A 19,576-nucleotide genomic window follows, 5' to 3' on the forward strand; every position below is an offset into this window, starting at 1 on the left:
TGTGTACTTCCCTGGAGCAAGCAAAGCCACGGATGTGCACACCCTTGTGGAGATTGGTCACGGCAGGGGAATGAATAATCTGTGCAATCAGGTAGCGGCCATTCAGAATCCAAGTTCATAATGCTACTCTAACGTTCCTGGAGCTGTGGAATTCTGCCTGTCTGGAGATTGGCGGGGGGGATTTCTGTAGTGAACAAGAACTTGGTCTTGGCAGTAGTCTGTTTTGCTTTGTTGGCAAAGACAGATGAAGGGAATGTTGTGCTTGACTTGTGACCACTTCTATTTATTTTCCAGAGAGCAGATAATACATGAGATTCAGTTGCATTAGTGATATCATGATACTGTGTCACATACATGGGACTCCAAAAAAGTCCACAGAATGCAATAGACAGCAACTAAGGCCACGTCCAGACTAGGAATTAAAATCGATTTTAGATACGCAACTTCAGCTACGGGAATAACGTAGCTGAAGTCGAATTTCTAAAATCGAGGTACTCACCAGTCTGGACGGCGCGGCATCGATGTCCGCGGCTCTCCGCGTCGATTCCGGAACTCCGTTCGGATTGATGGAGTTCCGGAATCGATGTAAGCGCGCTCGGGGATCGATACACCGCGTCCAGACTAGACGCGATATATCGATCCCCGAGCAATCGATTTTAACCCGCCGATGCCGCGGGTTAGTCTGGACGAGGGCTCAGTAATTAAAAACAAATGCCCATCTATATTAATGCAGCAGATTCAATGTATGTTTACTTCCATTGACAGTTTAAAGATTAGATATATTTTGCTGCATTTGGCATAACAGAGCACACTACTAATCTCATTTGTCTTTCTCTATTTAAATTTTCTAAGTGATATCGAGCAGAGCTATGGTTTTGCTTTGTTTTGTTTTCTCAAAGTGACGGTTCCAACTTCTGTGGCATTATTCTGGGTGATTTTAGCCCTGAAATTCTAGTTTGTCCCTACTAACACAACAAAATAGCTGTCTTCACTTCAAAGCCATGTGAGAATGACTTTAATTTTTTTTATTTTCTTTATTTTTGGCTGCAAAGCCATCTTTGCTTGAAAATGAAAACTTTTTCTGCTGCAGAATGGGTTAGGTTTTTTAACTGAGTGATCATATTCTCGAGGAGAAATTCACAACATTTGGCAAACTTTTGAAGAAAACAGAAAAATCTCTTGCATTTTTAACTAGTCTTTGCTTTTGAATATTCACCAGTTCCGTTGTGTCTGGTCTGCAAACCTCCCAATAATCAGCTGCCGCAGGAATCCTTACAAGACTAGAATTGACATTCACATGAACAATGAAATGTTTGCAGCGTACAATGATCCTTTCATTTGTTTGGCTTCCTGCAAGTCGCTACTTCTGCCTGAGTCACCTTCTAATTGGGTCAGGCAGACTGACCCAGATGGATGAGCCTGCAGGGAATGTGCAGGTGCTTTGAATTTCCTCGGCCTTGGTTGACTTCATCCAAGTATGACTCAGATCATGTGATTGACACAGAATCATGATCCTCAGCCCTTAGAGGCTAAATGTGGAACGTGCAAATATCTAATAAAGCCGCCCCCCCTACCCCTTTCCCAGGTAAAAACAGTGGTGGAGAAGCTTGCAATAATTTGGTGTTAGGTTTTTTTAAAGAAACTAATGCTGCCTCTAGCCTCAGATACATAAATCCACATTTCTCATGTCAATTATTTACATCACGGAAATTATGCAACAAACCCCAGGTCATGGGGAAGGTTTGGGAAAAGATCTAAAATACAGGCTACCCTTGAGATAAAAAAGTCAAGACTGTTGCAAAGTTGTTACTTTGTCTTGTGACCAATGGTGGCTAATTCCTGATGCTTTGGAGGAAAGGTGCCAAAAAACCCTTATGGTGCAATAGAGGACAGGGGAGGGAATATCTCCCTGACCCCATTTGTTGAGCAGCTTGTGCCCTGACTATTCCTTGTACATCCCCAAAAGGAGCAGAGGGCCCTCCCCCTAGACTTGCTTCTCTGCCCCAGCCTAACTTATTGTCTACATGAAGTGCTGGGGAGAACAAGTGAGAGAACACAGACCAAAGCACCAGCAGAGTGAACCGAGCATGCAGCTCCTTCACAATCAATGCACCAGGCTCTAATTTCCTGCATTCGTCTCCGAGATGGGCACCTAGATGGACCCAGACAAGACGGGGGACGCTTCTAGGAAGAGAAGTGTTGTGAAGAGCTCTTTGTATTAGCAGCTCCCATCAAGGCACCCTGTCTTCAAATCTGTTCCCGGTCTTGGGCTCCACACTGCACCTGCAGACCGCAGCAGCAAAACACTCCCTGCCGTTTGCAGCTGGCCAGCAGAGATGTGGCTGCTTCGCTCCAGGCATCTGCACCATCTATGCTGGGCCGCTGTAGTTCCCTGCCTAGGCACAACACCCAAAGCCCTGAGGAAGCTCCAGCTTATTCAGAAAGCAGCCGCCTGATGGCTGAGTGACACAAGTCCTTGGAAATGCACCGTTATGCTACACGGCTCTCCCTTTGGTAGGGAGCCAATGCAATGCAGAGTCAAGGTGACTGCCCTGCTCTGTATGGAATTAATCCTGGAGACATGATTTCTGCAACCAAATCATCCCACAGCAGCTGGGGCGACTAAATACTAACCAACAGGAGAAGCCCGTGACTCCTGGAGGCAAGACTTGGCCATGTAAGCTGTATGTGCCTATCAGCCACATGGCTGCAGTGGGTGGCTCCTTTATAAATACTTAGATAGTGACCCTCAAAACATGCCCCAAGCAGTCACCTTATGTATAATCGAAGCTCACGTTGCCCTACTCTGCACTCGAAAGAAGCTTGTTTTCCTCCAAGCGAGTGCAACAGCCAGTGCAAAGCAGGGAAGGAAACTGATTACTCAGCAGAACCATCCTTCTGGTCGTAACTGCCAAACGCAGAGCTATTCATCTGCCTGCCCATTAAGTGGCAGCTGGCCTGTTCACATTGCCTGATGCCTCCTGTTCAGAGGGCACTGGGCATAGTCATGAACCGCTCCACAAACTGACCACTTCTGGGCCGTGCATAGAGGGAGCATTAACATCTGCTGAAAGGATTGTGCCTGCCTGCTGGGAGAATGCAAATCCGTCTGTAAGAGGTGGGGACGTCCACCTGACTGAGTAGGGGATGCAGGCGGTTAGTAGGAGGGGTTAATCCTGCACTTTTTAAACTGGTGCAACTCTCTGATGCAGACAAGGCCTTCTTCAATAAGGCAGTATAAAAATCTGTCTACTCTTTTAACCCAGACACTGAAAAGGATGTTCATACTGAAGCAGTTTCATCATCCCCCGTTGCGGAGTCGTAACTTTACTAACAAATAAAAGTGTAAGTAGAAATAATCAACAATTAGTGGGAAAATGTGCACTTGGGAAAGAAAGGAATTTGGAATCATTCTCTCTAGGGTGTTTTTTTTTTTTTTTAATTTCTATTCTTATTTTGCCTGGCTTCTCTTCTTGTTTTGTGCACAAGCTTTCAATGCATTGGAACTAATGCTGGACAAATGCCATGGCAGTGGGAGTTGCCTGAGTGTTTAGAAAGGGTGGGTGGGGGAAGTGGTTCATTACTGTTACTGACTCTGTACAGAAAGCAAATAGGAATTGGGATATGAGCAACGTTTTATTTACAGGCATATTGGTGGAAAGCAAAATTCTCATGACTATTCATGCTTTTTTATACCAGAAATGACTTATTCAAGCCCTGTTCCTAAAAAAGTCGTTGCCCGGTTGGGGAAGCAACGAGTGGCTAAGCACAAAACACAACATGCTGGTGGATCTGAGGCTGGGTGAATAAATGCAGCACCTCTTTGCAAACATTAGAGGGCATGAGGAAAAGGAGGAAAGTGAAAAGGCAAAGTCATAGGTGTCAGCTTGCAGCGTGACTTCAATAAAGCATGTCGTGGCAATCTTCCTGACGGCTTGCTTCCTGCAGTCAAAACAACACATTCCCATATTTACATGGGAGAGAGGAGCCTTGGTTAAGACATCGTAAAACTTTGAAGTTTCCTTTTTAGTCACAGGATCTGAAGCTCTGACAAACTCCCTTCAAATGAGTCCGACACTGATAATGTCAAAATAGGATTTCCAGTGCTGACTACCACTGAAACTTGCATGTAAGCCCCCAACACTTCCAATAAGCCTTTGAAGCCTCAGACTACTCAAGAGTGAAGCTTCAAAGAAGAAGTGCTTTGTGATGGGCCTAGTGCCTCTGTCTGAGTACACTTGCCTTCCTTTTTCTGCTGTACATTTATACCAGAAAGCTCTATGCAGGTTACAGTTGCCTGTACAGTAGCCACATATTCAAGCTACTGACTGCAGAAAAAAATACGTGAACTGTACAAACTTGGGCTATTAGCTAATGATTGGATTATTCGAGCAGCATTTTAAAATATGTAAAGGGGCTGGAAATGGGTGAGATTGGATGATGCCTATTAAAGTTGTTTTTTGAACTGGAACTCCTCAAAAGGGCCTGTCTTAAGAAGGCATGTGCAGCCTTCACTGGGCATATTTACACAGAGACTGTCCATTGAAACTGTACTTGTGGTATTGGAATAATTACAGAACTCTGTTTTGCCCTTGTCAGTGCTCCAAAGGCATGGCAATTACTAAGCATTTCCAAAGCAAAGATTCCTTCTCGTTCGTCAAGAGGCAAAATGACTGACTTACGCAAGCTGAAAAATTAATTGTCTTCTTCCCCTTCCCCGTCCTCCCCGACATAATAAAACGAATTCCTTCGCTCCAAAATGATGCTCTTTAATTGCTCCGGTTCCCAGGCAAAAAATGTGTCGAATGCTTAACGCTGCTGAAGATTTACTCCTTCAAGTCCCTGTGACGACAAATGTAAAAGCGTACAGGAGCCTACAGGCAAAATCTTACTCACTAGAGTGCTCCCTGTGTTCTTGTGCCTCCACACTTAAAGGGAAAGCAAAAGTGTTGCTAAATCAGATTCTGCCTTTGTTAACGTTTCACACGTACACAGCGGCTGTCAAAATGTCTCTGGGAGGGGGTGTATTTTGATGGAGAAGGCAAATGGGCTGCACCAGTTTCAGGGAATAACAATCGGATCCTGTGTTCTGGTTTTGTGAAATACCAGCATTATTTTGTTTTTATCAAAAAATTAAATTCTTGCATTGTAATGGCCTAGTAACTGAACTGTGTTTTTGTCCCCCAGAAAGCCTAATGAATTTTGATAAAGAACACCAAGTCTACTTTGCAAAGAAAATTATTCAGCTAGTTGCTCAAAATTAGTGATTGCTTATTAAAGTACACAGTTCCAGGATCTGTCCTCTTGGAGTTTAACAGCAGCTGCATACATTTGTATTTCTCGTAAGCTTTGAAAGAGTGATCTTCAGGCAGTGTGCTGTTAATGTCATGCTAATGCAAATATGAAAACAGGAAGAAAGTTAGATTATCCAAAGTGGGGTTGGTAAGTGATGTCTGTTACAGCACTTTATAAATAATAACCCATAAAATATTGGCTTTGCATTCCAGTAGTTCACAGCAGGATGATAGGCAGGCAAAAAGGAAGGTCTGCACTGATCCTACTGTATGTTACTAGCATGCAGAACACAGCTCCATGCCCACTAATGATGTTGATTTTTCTGTATCTTGCAAACCTACTGCTCTGCACTCACAAGCACACAACATCCTTCATTGTGTTCTCAGAGCTCAGACCCCAGCCCTTCTGCCAAGAGAGCTCATCAAATAAAATATTTTTTGTGGAAAATGTCAAAGGAGGGGGGTAATCTATTTGTTTTTTTTTTTTTAGTTTTTCATGGAGAATTCCCTGCCCCCAGTGGAAATTCAAAAAATCCAAATATATTTCAGTTTGGAAATGCTGTTGTGGTGCCTCATGGGAATTATAGTTCAGGTGCCTCATGTTGACCTGCTCCTCCATAGGCTGGCATCCCTGGTTGGACTACATCTCCCCTCTTAATGTGGAGCAGGTGTCTCCTGGGAGTCTCTGGCCATGGTACATCATAGCAGATGTAGTCCACCAGAGGAGCCTGGCCCATAGAGGAGAATGGGGGCATGAGGCAGCATTTCTAAAACTCAAACCACCGGAAAGGTTCGTGGGGAAAACTTCATTCAGTCAAAACCCCAGTTTTCCATCGAAAAACCATTTCTGTGTAAAAATCTCAACCAAGCATAGCCGTAAAGTCTCTAGAAATGCTTTCCCTACTTCCCACTCCCATACCTTGTTCCTGTGGGCTTGGCTCAGCTAGTGGTTGTGTTTGAGTGGCTCGCTCTGCTGTCCAAACACAGCATAAAACACATGCCATCACCTCTCAACAAAAATGACAGTGGCACTGGTGACAACAGTCTGTGCCGGTCATTGCATCAAGCAAGATTCCTGCCTTGACACCAGTTAGGATGCAGGCTGTGGACAGAAAGAAGGAGCAGGGATATTTTAATTTTGGGAGTTACCAGGTATAGGCCATCTTTGCCCACCATCACCAGAAGGGACACAGATAAGTTCTGGGAATAATGTTGGGGGCATTCTCTGGCCTGTGTTGTACAGGAGGTAAGACTAGGTGATCACAATGGTCCCTTCTGGCCTTGGAATGGATGATTAGGTTCTCCCACAATACCCTGCGAAAGCATTCATAGAGCGGCACAGTTTGCTGTAGCACTATAAATGGTGGGATAGGCCTCCAGAGGTCTGAGTCATTGTGGCCACAGGCCCATTACAGCAAGTACCTTGTTGTTTAGCAGCGTGGTGTCTCTTTCTCTCTCTCGTGTTAGGCTGACTGGAGGGAAGTAACTCCAGGCTGAATCACTCACATGAACTCTACAGTGTGGACACACCAGAAATGAGAGAGGAAAGCGAAAAAACCACATTCATAAGGGAGGTTCCTTATCACAGAATAAAAAGAGACCATTTCTTCATTTTACAACATTTCAGTGACTTAAAGGGACAAAACCAGTGGCTCACACCTACCAGCAGAGGCGCTTCCTTGGATGCGCCCCTCACAGCTGAGCTCCCCCAGTAGGGCTTTGCCAAAGGTGTGGCCAAGAGCAGTGCTGCACTCAGTCTGTTCTCAGCTGATGCAACAGAACCTGGGGCTGTTTCATTTAAGCACAAATTGGAGCAACAGGTGGCTGCTCCTAGAATATAGGAGGCACAAAGTCACCTTTCTGCAGCCTCCTCTATCCCCCTGTGCTGGCACTGAGCCGGGTTTGTCTGGAATGGTCTACTGGGGCCATTGAGCATTGCACAGAAAGAAAGGAAATGGATCGTGTATCCGCTATGTTTATCTTAAGTTCACTGTCTTTGACAACAGAAAGGCAAAGATCTGGAGGGAAGATTCACCAAGCTGCAATGACTTCATCTCTATTCTTCATCTTAAATCTTTGTGGCCTTTATATTCTCTATGATGGCAAAAAATAAATAAATATCTGAGCTGGTTTCTCACACTATTGTATCAGTGGAGTCTCTCCTGATACGACTCAGGTTAGACTGGGAAGAGAATCAGGACCTTAATTTTTACTATAACTGGGAAAACTGGTGGGGAAGGGGGTGCAATCAAGCAGTTCCCTTTTTCTGGTACACGTGGAAGGCTCCAGCAGTTCCCAACATGTTTAGTGCCTTTATAACCAAGGAAGAGAGAGAGCAGTAATTTAGAAAAGCAAACAGGCGGCTTGGCTGCTATCCACCATCAGCACTTTTCAAACACTCCCAGCGTCCATCTGGGGGCCTGACAGTGCCATGAGGAAAATGTCCAAAGGTTGACTTGGTTTTGGTCCTAAAAATCTGAACAGATTTCTTATAGCACTAATCAACTCAGACCAGAGTTCCCTGGGAATTAACCATCCTTAATTCTTCCAGTCATTTGGTTAATCCCTAGGAAATATCCAGTACATTGATCATTATTGCTTAATTAAAGTGGAATTACCAGACAGTCAGAATGGTAAGTACAGGTATTGGCTTAAGAAAGCACATTAGCTTAATGGATAGTGGGAGTCCATTAAATAGCTGAGTTTGACTCATTAGATCTGCTCTGGTAGTTCAGAGGCAGCAGCATAAAATTAAGACCCTTGGAGTAATCCAAGTGACCCACAATCAGAAACACCTAATTGGAATCTATCCTAAAGGAATAGGAGTTTAACCCTGTATCTTTATCTTTCAACAGTTCTATCCTCTCTTTCTTTAAATCCTCACCTGCCACAATGGAAATTGGGCCTAATGTAGGTTAAATTCACTTTGGCTGCTATCAGTCACTGGAGTAAAAATGAAACGTGTTCCATATGGTCAGGGAATTTGCCTAACATGTCCTAATTAATAAGAGGCTCATAAGTCAGAAATCAATGTGGCATTAAGTGCTCATCATAGGCAAGTAAAAAGGGGTATAATCCTGTGGCTGTTATGTTCATGGAAATTAATGAATGTTTTATAAAGGATTTCATTAAAGGGCAAAGGGAAACTGCTGAAAATGACCCTATTATTGCAACAGTGACGTATCTGAATGTGTCCATTTGTTCGTGTATTGAAAGTAATGAGCAGATGCAGAATTTTTTTCCCTTTACCTTGGTAACTGAAAACGACACAGATAATAAACACTCCTATGTTGCAAGAATAGCTTAACTCTCGCCTTATATGTAGGTTTGGCAGAATTGAATTTTTGTAATTTTGAGAGATAATATCAATGTTTCTTTTTAAGCATTTTTTCCATTTTTATCTTTTTTTTTTTTTTAATTTTGACAGTTGTGGGAAATTGGGGAGAGTATAAACAATTATTTAATGACACGTTGAGATTCAAAAAGTTAAAGCTTTTATAACCATTAAAACACAAATTGTCAACACTGTATATCGAAATATACAAAGTAAATATCCTTAAATCAAGCTCTAACAAATTCTCAAGCAGTGTTTTTCTTTCTTGGCCTCGCTGTACATTTCAATTCTCATCGGTGGAAATATTTTTTCTTTGGCTTATGTGTGTGCAGTGAAATTGAGATTTACCAATATTTACAGATAAAAATCGAATCCTGGAGCCTGCTGATGTGTTGTGTTGGAATGATTGGTTAGAACCTTCATTGAATTAAACAAACAGAACACAAAGTGTTAAAACGTCCTTTGAAAACAAGAAAGCAGTCGCTGGAATTAAGCTGATTGCAATGCACCAATCAGTCTGGTTTTTAATTTGATCATTTCTGCTGTCTTAATTTCTGTTTTTGAAGAGAGGTTTGTTCACATGATGCAGCTTACTACCATCTACTGAATTCTAAAAAAATCAGATCAAATCAAATCTGAAATAACCTTGAATATCAGGCATTGCATAAAGGGACTAGGGGCTAGTACACCAGCTGGAAATTATCGCTATGAGGTATGGACATTATATGCTCGCTTCTTTTTCCTACCTTCCTCTGTGCTTGTATCTCTTTCTACATCTGCAGAGTTATTATTGGAGCTGGCTGAAAATCACTTTTTTTCAAAATGCTTTTCCAGCAAAAAATGGCTTTTGGATTAAATGGAAACTTTTGCAGGCATTTCTGTTTTCTGTTGAAATTTTCAGGTTTTTGTCCAGTCACGTGCATAAGTGCTGTGAATGAGTGCTCAAACATCTCCCTGATACATCACTAGTCAATGACTGGATGTCTTGTGCTTCTTTTCCAGATGACTTTTTGTGTAGTAAATTAGCCACATTTGTGGATATTTTGGTGCCGTGGCATTTTGCATTCCAGTTCAATGTGGCATTTTCTATCAGAAATGCCCATCCCTTTCCTTTAGGTGCTCTGAATAATGACTAATAGCAATCATTGGTATTGCTGGTGCATGTGTTAAATCTTTGGCTATAGAATCTTTGTACAGTGGTTGGCATCCTGTTAGCTGATTGGGGCTCTCTAGGTTCTACTGAAATACACATGATAAAACCTCTAGAAATGCCCATTCATATTCTACCCTAAAGCATGCTGAAGGGATTGTTCTGTGTATGACAAAATTTCTCTTGGCTGGTGATGGTAGGAAATCAGTATACAGTATTAGCTGCTGCTTTTACCGGGGTTTTGTTCCTAGAATAAAGCAGACATTCCAGTCTGTCTCTTGGACCCAGGCTCGACTTGTTATAACCGGTATCTGTGTTCCTTTTCGTAGCCACAGTGGCTGTGATGTAGTAGAAACAGTGACACCATCACAGCAAGAGCCAAGAATCCCGGGTAATTAACAGACTAGCCCAGTGGGCACAAATTAATTCAAATAATCTCCCCAGGAGGCAATGTCTGAAGAGCAAACCCCTACGTCTGGCATGTAAGTATCTGACCACTCACAGTTGTCCACACTCCCAGGGAATTCAGCTGCAACCCCTCAAACCAAAACAAGGCGATCTACATGGTAGCCCTGGCTGAAACACTATACCATTCTTCCCTCCCCTCATGTTACAATGGATTACAAAATACTTACCAGCTGCCTGGGTATTTGCTGAACTATTACAGTAAGAGGCTATGAATCTGCTTCACAGATGTTTGCTTTACTGGTAGATTACCGAAACCAAGGACTTACCCATGTGCATTTCTTTGTTCACATTAAATGAAGCCAGGAGCTAAATACTTAAGGTCAGTGCTGAAAGTGCTATTAAATATTTAGTGTATTTAGCATTCTGACCTATCTTGTTTTCAAGCCTTAAAAAAGCTTGACATCACCTCCTAGTGGACACAAGAAGCCCATACACTAAGATCTGACATTTCAGTGTGGCTTTACAAAAAGGAGAGAACAAAGGAAAGAGGAAGGTCTGCAAGTCTTATGCCCTAATTAAGAGACAAACAATCAGTCCCTCCGCTTCTATACATAGACGGTTTTAGACAAAGCAGCATGTAGAATAATTTTATACACTCAGTAAGCGAAGACTGGGGAATTTTCTACAATTCCACTGAAGAGAAGAAACTAACACAAGAGACTGATGTGCATTAATAGATCTGTGTGCTGTAGTCACCAAGTGAACTGTGCATTTTAAAAATCTTTCAGCTTTCTCTCTGCAAATAGAGACAAAACACAGGGCTGTGCAAATCTGACTTTTGGATTTAGTGGATGGAGCAAGAAGTTGGGTGGGGGGAATCTGTTTGTGTTGAAACAAAAAAAATCATTTTTTCGAAAAACATTCCCTTTAATTTTTGATGTTTTTAAACCTTTTTTTAGAATGGTTTTTAAAAATATAATTGAGTGAATTTCCAAAATGAAACGTCAGATTTTCTTTCAAAATGCTGAAATAAACCATTTTGACATTTATGAAACTTCTTATTTGACAGAAAGAATTTGCAAAAATTGACCCAAATTCATAAATTGTTTTAGTTATCTCGAATCTGCATTTTTCAGCAAAAAAATAAACAAAATCCCCTCCAAAATACAGGTTTGCACAAGAACAATTTGCCCTTCTCCAGAAAAAAAAAAAATCCCTAAAAGTTTTCCTATAGGAGTTTTTACTCCCAGTGGAGAGAAATCACATCTCTAAGGTGCAAAGTGCTTGCTGCACTTTCCGTGTGCCTATTCTGTAAGCTTCTACATGTGGTTGTCTAGAATATTATTTTTAAAAAAAAACATGCCATGCACAATATGACTTCAGAAGTTTGGGGAGAAGGAAGGACTCCAAGAGCCAATTAGCAATTTTGTGATTGTACCCTCATGCTATCATAAATGTTACTCACCAGAAATTTCTATTGTAAATTGTTTCTTTTTCCCCAAAGAGTTTAGTAACTTCCACAGGGAGTTGAGAATCCAGGCACTAAACGAGTGGATTTTATTTTTATTTATTATTTTCCACTTATGCTGCAACTAGCAACCTACCTCTAGGAGCATTTACAATTATATTAATAAAAGCATTAAGCATGGAAAAAATGCTTTAAAAAAAACATTGATATTATCTCTCAAAATTACAAAAAGTCATGCAAGCCCATCAGCTAAACAAACCCTGCAGCCTCTTCACACAATTCCATTAGAAAGAGACCAGCTAAAGCCTGTACAAAGTGTTAAACTGCCGGATCGAAGGATGTTGCATAGCTAAAGGGAAAGGCATTTGTTGTATTGGTTTCTTTATTTACAAATAGTTCAGCAGCAGTTGCTGGGAGTGTCCTAGAAAGGAAAGAACAGGAATCTTTTCCTCTAGAAAGCAAGAAGAAGGATAAAATTGCCGCACTGACCTCAGCATGGCTGATATCTGGTTTACCATGAAATATAAGTGGTCCAGGTCATTACAGCAACCATCTATTTTTGTATCTCGGATACATATTTGTCCTCGTGGTAATGGTGTTTGAATTGACCCTGCCCCGTAATGCATTTACTCTTTCAATTTACCCTGGTGATTCACCCGCACTCCCCAATTAAATCAATCTCATGCACCAAACAGAAAATGTCAAAACTCTTTCCCTACATCTTTCACTGTAACTGTAATACACCTGCATGTTGTAGGAGAGTTTGAACGCAAAAAAAGCTTGCTTTCTTCTCAGAGCCATCTCTTTGTTTCGAGCTAGTTCTCGATAGTACCATTTGATCATTATAGAGATACCATGCTGTAAAATTGCTAGGAGTTGTTAGTAATATCCTGAGGAAATCAACATTATTTAGATTTGTTTTTCACATTTAACCAGGCACGTACGAACCACAGAGAAGTAGGAGAAAATGAAATCTGATCTCTGAAGCAAGCCACAGAAGGAGAGCTGAGTTACTAAAAAGCGTAGCCTCTTTGCTGACGTTTGAGTTATGCAAATAAGCTCTGCATTCTCTCTTAACGTGAGTTTACTTCTTAAGATGACTAGAATTGTTGCTGATCCTGTATTTCTCCCTTACAGACTGGTCGGATAGAACCAAACTACCCAAAAGTCTGCGGTCACCAGGGCAATGTGCTTGATATCAAGTGGAATCCTTTTATTGAAAACATCATAGCTTCTTGCTCAGAAGACACCTCGGTGAGTAAAAATGATTTGAGCTGATGTCTCCTTTGACATAAAAACTTCAGCGGGAGCAGAATGTGAACATCCTGCATTCCTCTCAGAGGGTGGTAAAAGCGCATTGTCAAGCTTATAGGGTTATCATAGGCTCCATCTGTCTGGAGTGAGTCATACCATGCTCACTTTATTGGCATGTAATTTTTGGCTCCTGTCGTGGGCTTGGGGGAAGATACCAACAACGAAGCAATAGAGGAATTTGTGCTGCTAGGGATCTGATACTAGAGGGCTGGGACACTGGCTATCTTGCAAAGTGTGTATGTGGGTGAGAGAGAGAGAGTTAGTTTTAAAGGTTAAATAGTCACATATATAAAAATGTGAAGAGACTGGATGAGTTGACTAGCAATATGCCCCAACCATGACTCTTAGCAGGTGTTTTGTTAGTTCCACCATCTTGATTTGGATTTTTCCAAAGGGTTTTTGTCACTCTGGTTTCTCATCCTTTCTGTGAGGGGCAGAACCTGGTTCATGATCCTTGAGGAAGGGGGGTTTTGATGGACAACTTGTGGGAATCGGCTGTAATCCCAGGGGCCATATGAAAGAAGGTCCAGAAAAGAGAGAGGAGGAGATAATCGTGCAGCTTGAGTGGAGGGAGGATGTGGGAAAGGAGGGAGCAGAGACACATGAGCAAAAAGGCAGGAGGCAACAAAGCAACTTGAATTCATGTCTCAAAAGTAGTGACTGTCCCTTCTTCATCTCTTCATCCATCACTGGGGTCATCAGTGACCAAGGTGACCTATGGGACACAGCCTCCTTCTCCCGCACGCAAACACCTGGCCTCGTGCATTTTCCCCCACTATATAAAATGCAGGTAGTGCTGCAAGCTAAGGATGGGTCAGGGGAATTGCCCCAGTAACCACAAGGAGGGAGGAAGGGAAACGGGGGGATCACTTTGGAAGAAACAAATACTTGAGACACGAATCAACCACAAGCTATTTCCAACCTTGGAATGATTTCTAGGGGCTTCTGCTTCAGCCTGCTGAGAAGCGAGGCTCATGCCGAGCCACTGGCTGTATGTGAGAGAAGGGGATGTTCCCTGCTCGCATGGTTTGTGGCGATTGCTGAACTCTTTTTTTTTCTGTTCACAAGAGCTCCTGTTCAGATGTCTTCCCCCGCCATCACCCTTCCCGTCTCTCCCTAGCTCAGAAGGTCCCTGTGCTGAAGCATCCACATTCATCATCCATCTATAGATACTATGAACAGCAGAAATCATAAAATCATGGAATATCAGGAGGTCATCTAGTCCAACCCCCGTCTCAAAGCAGGACCAATCCCTGACTAAACTAAACCAACTAAATCATCCCAGCCAGGGCTTCGTCAAGCCTGACCTTGAAAACCTCTAAGGAAGAAGATTCCACCACTTCCCTAGGTAACCCATTCCAGTGCTTCACCACCTTCCTCGTGAAAATTTTTTTCCTAATATCCAACCTAGACCTCCCCCACTGCAACTTGAAACGATTACTCCTTGTTCTGTCATCTGCCTCCACTGAGAACAGCTGAGCTCCATCCTCTTTGGACCCTCCCTACAGGTAGTTGAAAGCAGCTATCAAATCCCCCCTCATGTGTCCTCCGCCTCTTGTGAGAAACATTAAGGGGGAAGGAAGAGGAAAGGGTATTCTCTTGTTTCAAACCTCTTGCCTATTTCCCCCTTCTCAGGAGAGCTCCTCCGTCCCCAACCTAACAGATTCTGCCAGAACAGGGAGGGTCCTGAGCCAAAGGCGGACCACTCTGCCCTTCCCGTGAAGCCCTAACCAAACACCTATGTCTGATTCAACTTTGTCAAGGTCATCAGCATCCTCACAAGGGGAGGTGTGGCTTCAGTGCGTGGCTGGTGCAGACCAGATGGGGCCACCTGGCAAAGTTCCCCAGGTCTCCAGACTAGGCAGCTGAAAGAGGAGTGGGGCCCATGTTCCATGCAGGCTGGTGGGAAGAAGAGACTGGTAGTTGTTAAGACTGCTCCAGGAAAGGGGCATGTGCCGGAAGGAGAGGGATGGCAGATCTCGGGGAAGCACGTCTATTCTATGGGTAAAAGCTGGAGTAAATTAGAAGGCTCTGGAGCTGTGTGCTGCGGTTTCGGCTGCTTGTGTTAGCATTTCTGTTGTCTTTCTTTATGCCCCCTAGAAAGCAGACACGGGTGTTTAAGTGCTTCTGATTTTACTGTGAAATTTTAAATGATACATTTATGCAGCTTACAAGGAGCTCTGACCTGGTGTTTTATGTAAATCTGTAGCTGTTGTTTGGCTGAATCCAGCTCCCTCTGCTATACAGTGATGTCATTGATCGTTGTAGTAGTGTTCTTTTTATAGCCCATGCTGCAGATAAGCAGTAGGGCTGTGAACAAGGATGTCTTGTTTCCACCCAACAGCTATTATCAATCCTTCTTACTACCAAAGACCACAGGGGCTGCGACTATTCTAGTGTCTAGAGATATAACAAGTAAGTGGGGGGAAAGGTAGTCTTACAACGTGGTGAAGACTGAGCCAGGCCATCTATTTGGCTGCTGTTTGCCTCCACTTCTTTGTTTTCTGACATTTCCTTCTGGAATAGTGACTTGCACTAAAAAGCTGCCTCTGTACAGAGTAGTGTGTGAAAGCTCAGCAGAGCAGTAATGGGAATTTGTGGTGACCCAGTTCTTACTGGTTACAGTTCTGCCTCAGTAGATCTTATAACATCTCTATAAATTAGAGAGACAAGGTCGGTGAAGGAATATCTTTTATTGGGCCAACTTCTGTTGGTGAAAAAGACAAGCTTTTGAGCTACACCGAGCTCTTATTAGTTCTGAAAAATGGGGGAGAAAATCAGTTTGGGTAGAACCAAAATTGAATTTTGGGGGGACTTTTTGGTAAATCAAAACGTCTGGTTAAGTAAAATGTTTGTTTCAGGCATTTTTAACCTTTGTAATAAAGAAGGAAATGAAGGGTTAGACCTACAAAACTGAAAGGAGGAAGGTGCTGGTGGTGCTTTAGAGACCTTTCTCTCCTTCTATGGCCCAATGATTCTTCAGTATTTTGTAGAAACTGGAACAGTTTCAATAGGAGAGCTTGAGGGGGAGAACCCAGTAGCCCAGTGGTTAGGGTTCACATCCCAGTTCCAGAGCAGGGTGTCAAACCTAGGTTCCCACATTCCCTGATGAGGGGTCTAACCACTGGGCTACAGTCAGAGACCCCTCCTAATCCAGCCTGAACAATCCACAGTTTTAATAATGTTGAATCGATTCATTTAGACACTTCTGGAAAAATATTTCATTTTGACCTAAACCATTTGGTGAAATCAACACAAGATAGTGAAATGTTTTGGTCAACCCATTTTTGGTGGGGGGGAAAATGTCAGCCTAAAATGCCAGCTCTAATGCAACATTCCAAATGTCCATTCTATGTGCTCTGCAAATGCGGCTTGTTGTTGATGCAGTAGCACCATTTGTTGTAATCACGTGCATTTGTCACGTGGTTCTAGCTCATGAATGTCCTTTGTCACAATACAGTTTTAATTTGCGGGGTGCTTTACAAACACGGGCACTATGCTGGAGGCCTTAGTCAAACCTAATGTAAGTGGGTGTTAACGGCTAAGTATGGCAATTTCCTCGTGTCATGTGTGATGGGGCAAGGCCAGATGGCTACAGTAAAGTACTGAGAAACAGGTATGTTAGCCCCAGGCTAAACAAATCCCTAGTACCCTGATAACCAAATGGCAGTTGCTCCAGGTTAATCAAGGCACCTGGGGCCAATTAAGATCTTTCTAGAAGGCAGTAGAGATAGCTACTTTAATTAGAACACCTGCAGCCAATCAAGGCAGGCTAATCAGGGCACCTGGGTTTAAAAAGGAGCTCACTCCAGTCAGGCAGGGAGGAGCCAGAGGAGAAGGAGCGTGTGTGAGGAGCTGGGAGCAAGAAGCTGAGAGTATACTGCTGGAGGACTGAGGAGGACAAGCGTTATCAGACAGCAGGAGGAAGGTCCTGGGGTGAGGATAAAGAAGGTGTTTGGAGGAGGCCTTGGGGAAGTAGCCCAGGGAGTTGTAGCTGTCATGCAGCTGGTACAGGAGGCACTATAGACAGCTGCAATCCACAGGGCCCTGGGCTGGAACCCGGAGTAGAGGGCAGGCCCGGGTTCCCCCCCAAACCTCCCAACTCCTGACCAGACACAGGAGGAGCTGACCCAGACTATGGGTTCCACAAGAGGGGAAGATCACTGAGGTGAACAAATCCGCCAATAAGTGCAGGACTCACTAAGGTAGAGGAGGAACTTTGTCACACATGGTTCTCTATCCACTTAAAAAAATGCACTGAAGTTGCACCACTCCTACTGCTGAATTACCAAATAAATTCTATTTGTCCTGTGTTCAGTTTCTCAACTGCCTACTTTCACGTCAGAGTGACCTCATTCTGGGATAGATGGGCAACTAGGAAGCTGCCTAAAACATGAACGTTATAAGCAGGCAACTGCAAAAATGTTAATTGTGAGACCCTATTACTGTAACATTAAAGATGATGTCACTGTACTATAAACAGGAGGGCAAACTTGCTACCACGTTGCAAATTACCAGGCACAGCCTGTCAGCGGCATGGGTGCTTGGTGCCCCGTATCAGAGCACCAGAGTTTCCTTTAGAGGGGGGAGACACCCATTCCTTCTTGGGGTCTGATCACAGCCTGAGAGAGACTTCAGAGTGTTTAAAAGCTGGCTGACCTTTATGGTCTAGATACCTTTCCAGAACTCTCACAGTTGCTGCTCCACCCCAGAGCTCTCTTAATGATTGGTTTAATCAGAGGAGATGATATACATCTCCGTAAACATCTCTCCAGAGGCTAGTAAAAGAACAAACCAACCCCCCGCACCAGTAGAACAGGTGCATGTTGTGCAATAGGCAGGTCACAAACTGCAGAGTCGCATTTTGGTTTTGTTACTTGTTCATGACGTGAACACCTATCACAGGTTGACAGTTCTCTTGATCTGCTGTGTGGCAGGCTTCCAAGTTGAATTCTTAGACCGCTCTCGTTATCCAGATTGCTAGCTAAGAAAATGAGGAGGCGAATGTGTTCTATGTCCAGAGAACATCCCAACGTTTCAGAAAATGAGATCATTGGAACAAAGCTCACTCTAAAAATTTGCATCGCAGTAACCACTTTCGCTTCCCATTTGGACTCCTCACCAAAGAGGGAAGACCATTTGCAGTTATCACCACTGAGATTCTGGGATGCAATCCAGACCAGTGAGGAGTTATCACCACCAGTCTTGCAACCTTGGGTGCCTCACAATGCTTTGCTGCTGTAGCTGCTAACCTGGGCTCCTCACAAACAGCCTGCAGGTCACACCCTAAGTGTCTGGATATAGCTGCAGCCCTGGTCCATCAGTGATCCCAGCAATCTCTCAGCAGCACACCACTCACGCTCTGGCTTGCACCAGCCTTGGTGACTTCTTGCAAGGTGGCCCCAAGGCAGTCTCAGTCCCCGATTTTCCCAAACCATGTGTTCTGCACTGTCTAGCTTTCTCCTGGACAGGTCAGTTATTAAGATCCATTGCCCCTTTAAGGAGTCAATATTCAACAGTTTCTCCTTTAGGTTGACTTATCTAACACAACACTGGGTTGGTTTAGATTAAAATTAAAACAGGTTTATTAACAAAAGAAGATGGGGCTTTAAGTGAATTCATGTGTAAGAGATTATGTTAGAAATGGTTACAAGCAAATCAAAGTGAAAACATGGGTCTAAAAGTCTAAAATTTAATCTAGCAAGGTTTGGTTTGAGGCTTTGTTCAAGCTGGCTGTTCTCACCCATGGTCATCCAGCAAGATGGTAACTGACTTCTCCTTGGTCAGGATCTCTCCCAGAGCCCCAAAGGTGCAGGTCCCTTTGTCTTCATATGGGAAAGAGAGAACTTGGGGTCTTCTGCCCCTTTCTTTTATACTCCACTGAACCTTTGAAGTTGATGCTTCTGATGGTTACCCCTCAATGCAAAGTTTATTCAGACAGTGAGGAAGGTGACATGGAGCCTGGTGGTAAAGAAGTGCCCTGCTCTTTCATAGACTCATAGAGTAACAGAGTTGGAAAGGACCTCAGGAGGCCCTGCTGAAAACAGGACCAATCCCCAGACAGATTCTTGCACCCAGATCCCTAAATGGCCCCCTCAAGGATTGAGCTCAGAACTCTGGGTTTAGCAGGCCAATGCTCAAATCACTGTGCTATCCTTCTCCTCCTTCTCACTTGTGTTTGCTGACATGGTCTCCTGCCATCTTCAGTACCCCCTTTACTATTTATATGTAGCTTGAGATAAACACACATTCCTTTGTCTAGAAGAGATAGGGTTGCCAACCCTTCAGGCTGGTCCTGGAGTTTCCAGGAATTAAAGATTAATCTTTAATTAAAGGTTATGTCATGTGATGAAACCTCCAGGAATATTTCTAGCCAGAACTGGCAACCCTAAGGATAGACCTGCTTAACAACTTTTGCCAAGCTGAGTGATTTTGTGTGGTAATAACATCATACAGGAGGATTTCATAACTTTATATATAAATGTTGCTACATACATTTCACCGTGATATTACTGACCAGCGAGTTAATAGTTTTCAAATGATGCCACACAAGGCATATTTTGTACAAAGATGATTACAGTGGTGTGACTACAGGAGTGCTTTTGGTC

At 43.2% G+C, this 19,576-nt stretch overlaps 1 protein-coding gene across 2 annotated transcripts in view; it reads left to right on the plus strand.

Moving 5' to 3' along the window:
- The window catches only part of CORO2B (coronin 2B), a 126,467-nt gene that overhangs the window by 83,508 nt on the left and 23,383 nt on the right, over nucleotides 1-19,576 (plus strand). For both annotated transcript variants that reach the window (XM_050967586.1, XM_050967585.1), the window contains exon 3: nucleotides 12,792-12,908. In XM_050967586.1, coding sequence (XP_050823543.1) covers nucleotides 12,792-12,908 — 117 coding nt within the window. The remainder of the gene's footprint in view (nucleotides 1-12,791; nucleotides 12,909-19,576) is intronic.

The sequence above is a fragment of the Gopherus flavomarginatus genome, chromosome 9, assembly GCF_025201925.1.
Source record: "Gopherus flavomarginatus isolate rGopFla2 chromosome 9, rGopFla2.mat.asm, whole genome shotgun sequence".
Lineage (NCBI taxonomy): Eukaryota > Metazoa > Chordata > Testudines > Testudinidae > Gopherus > Gopherus flavomarginatus.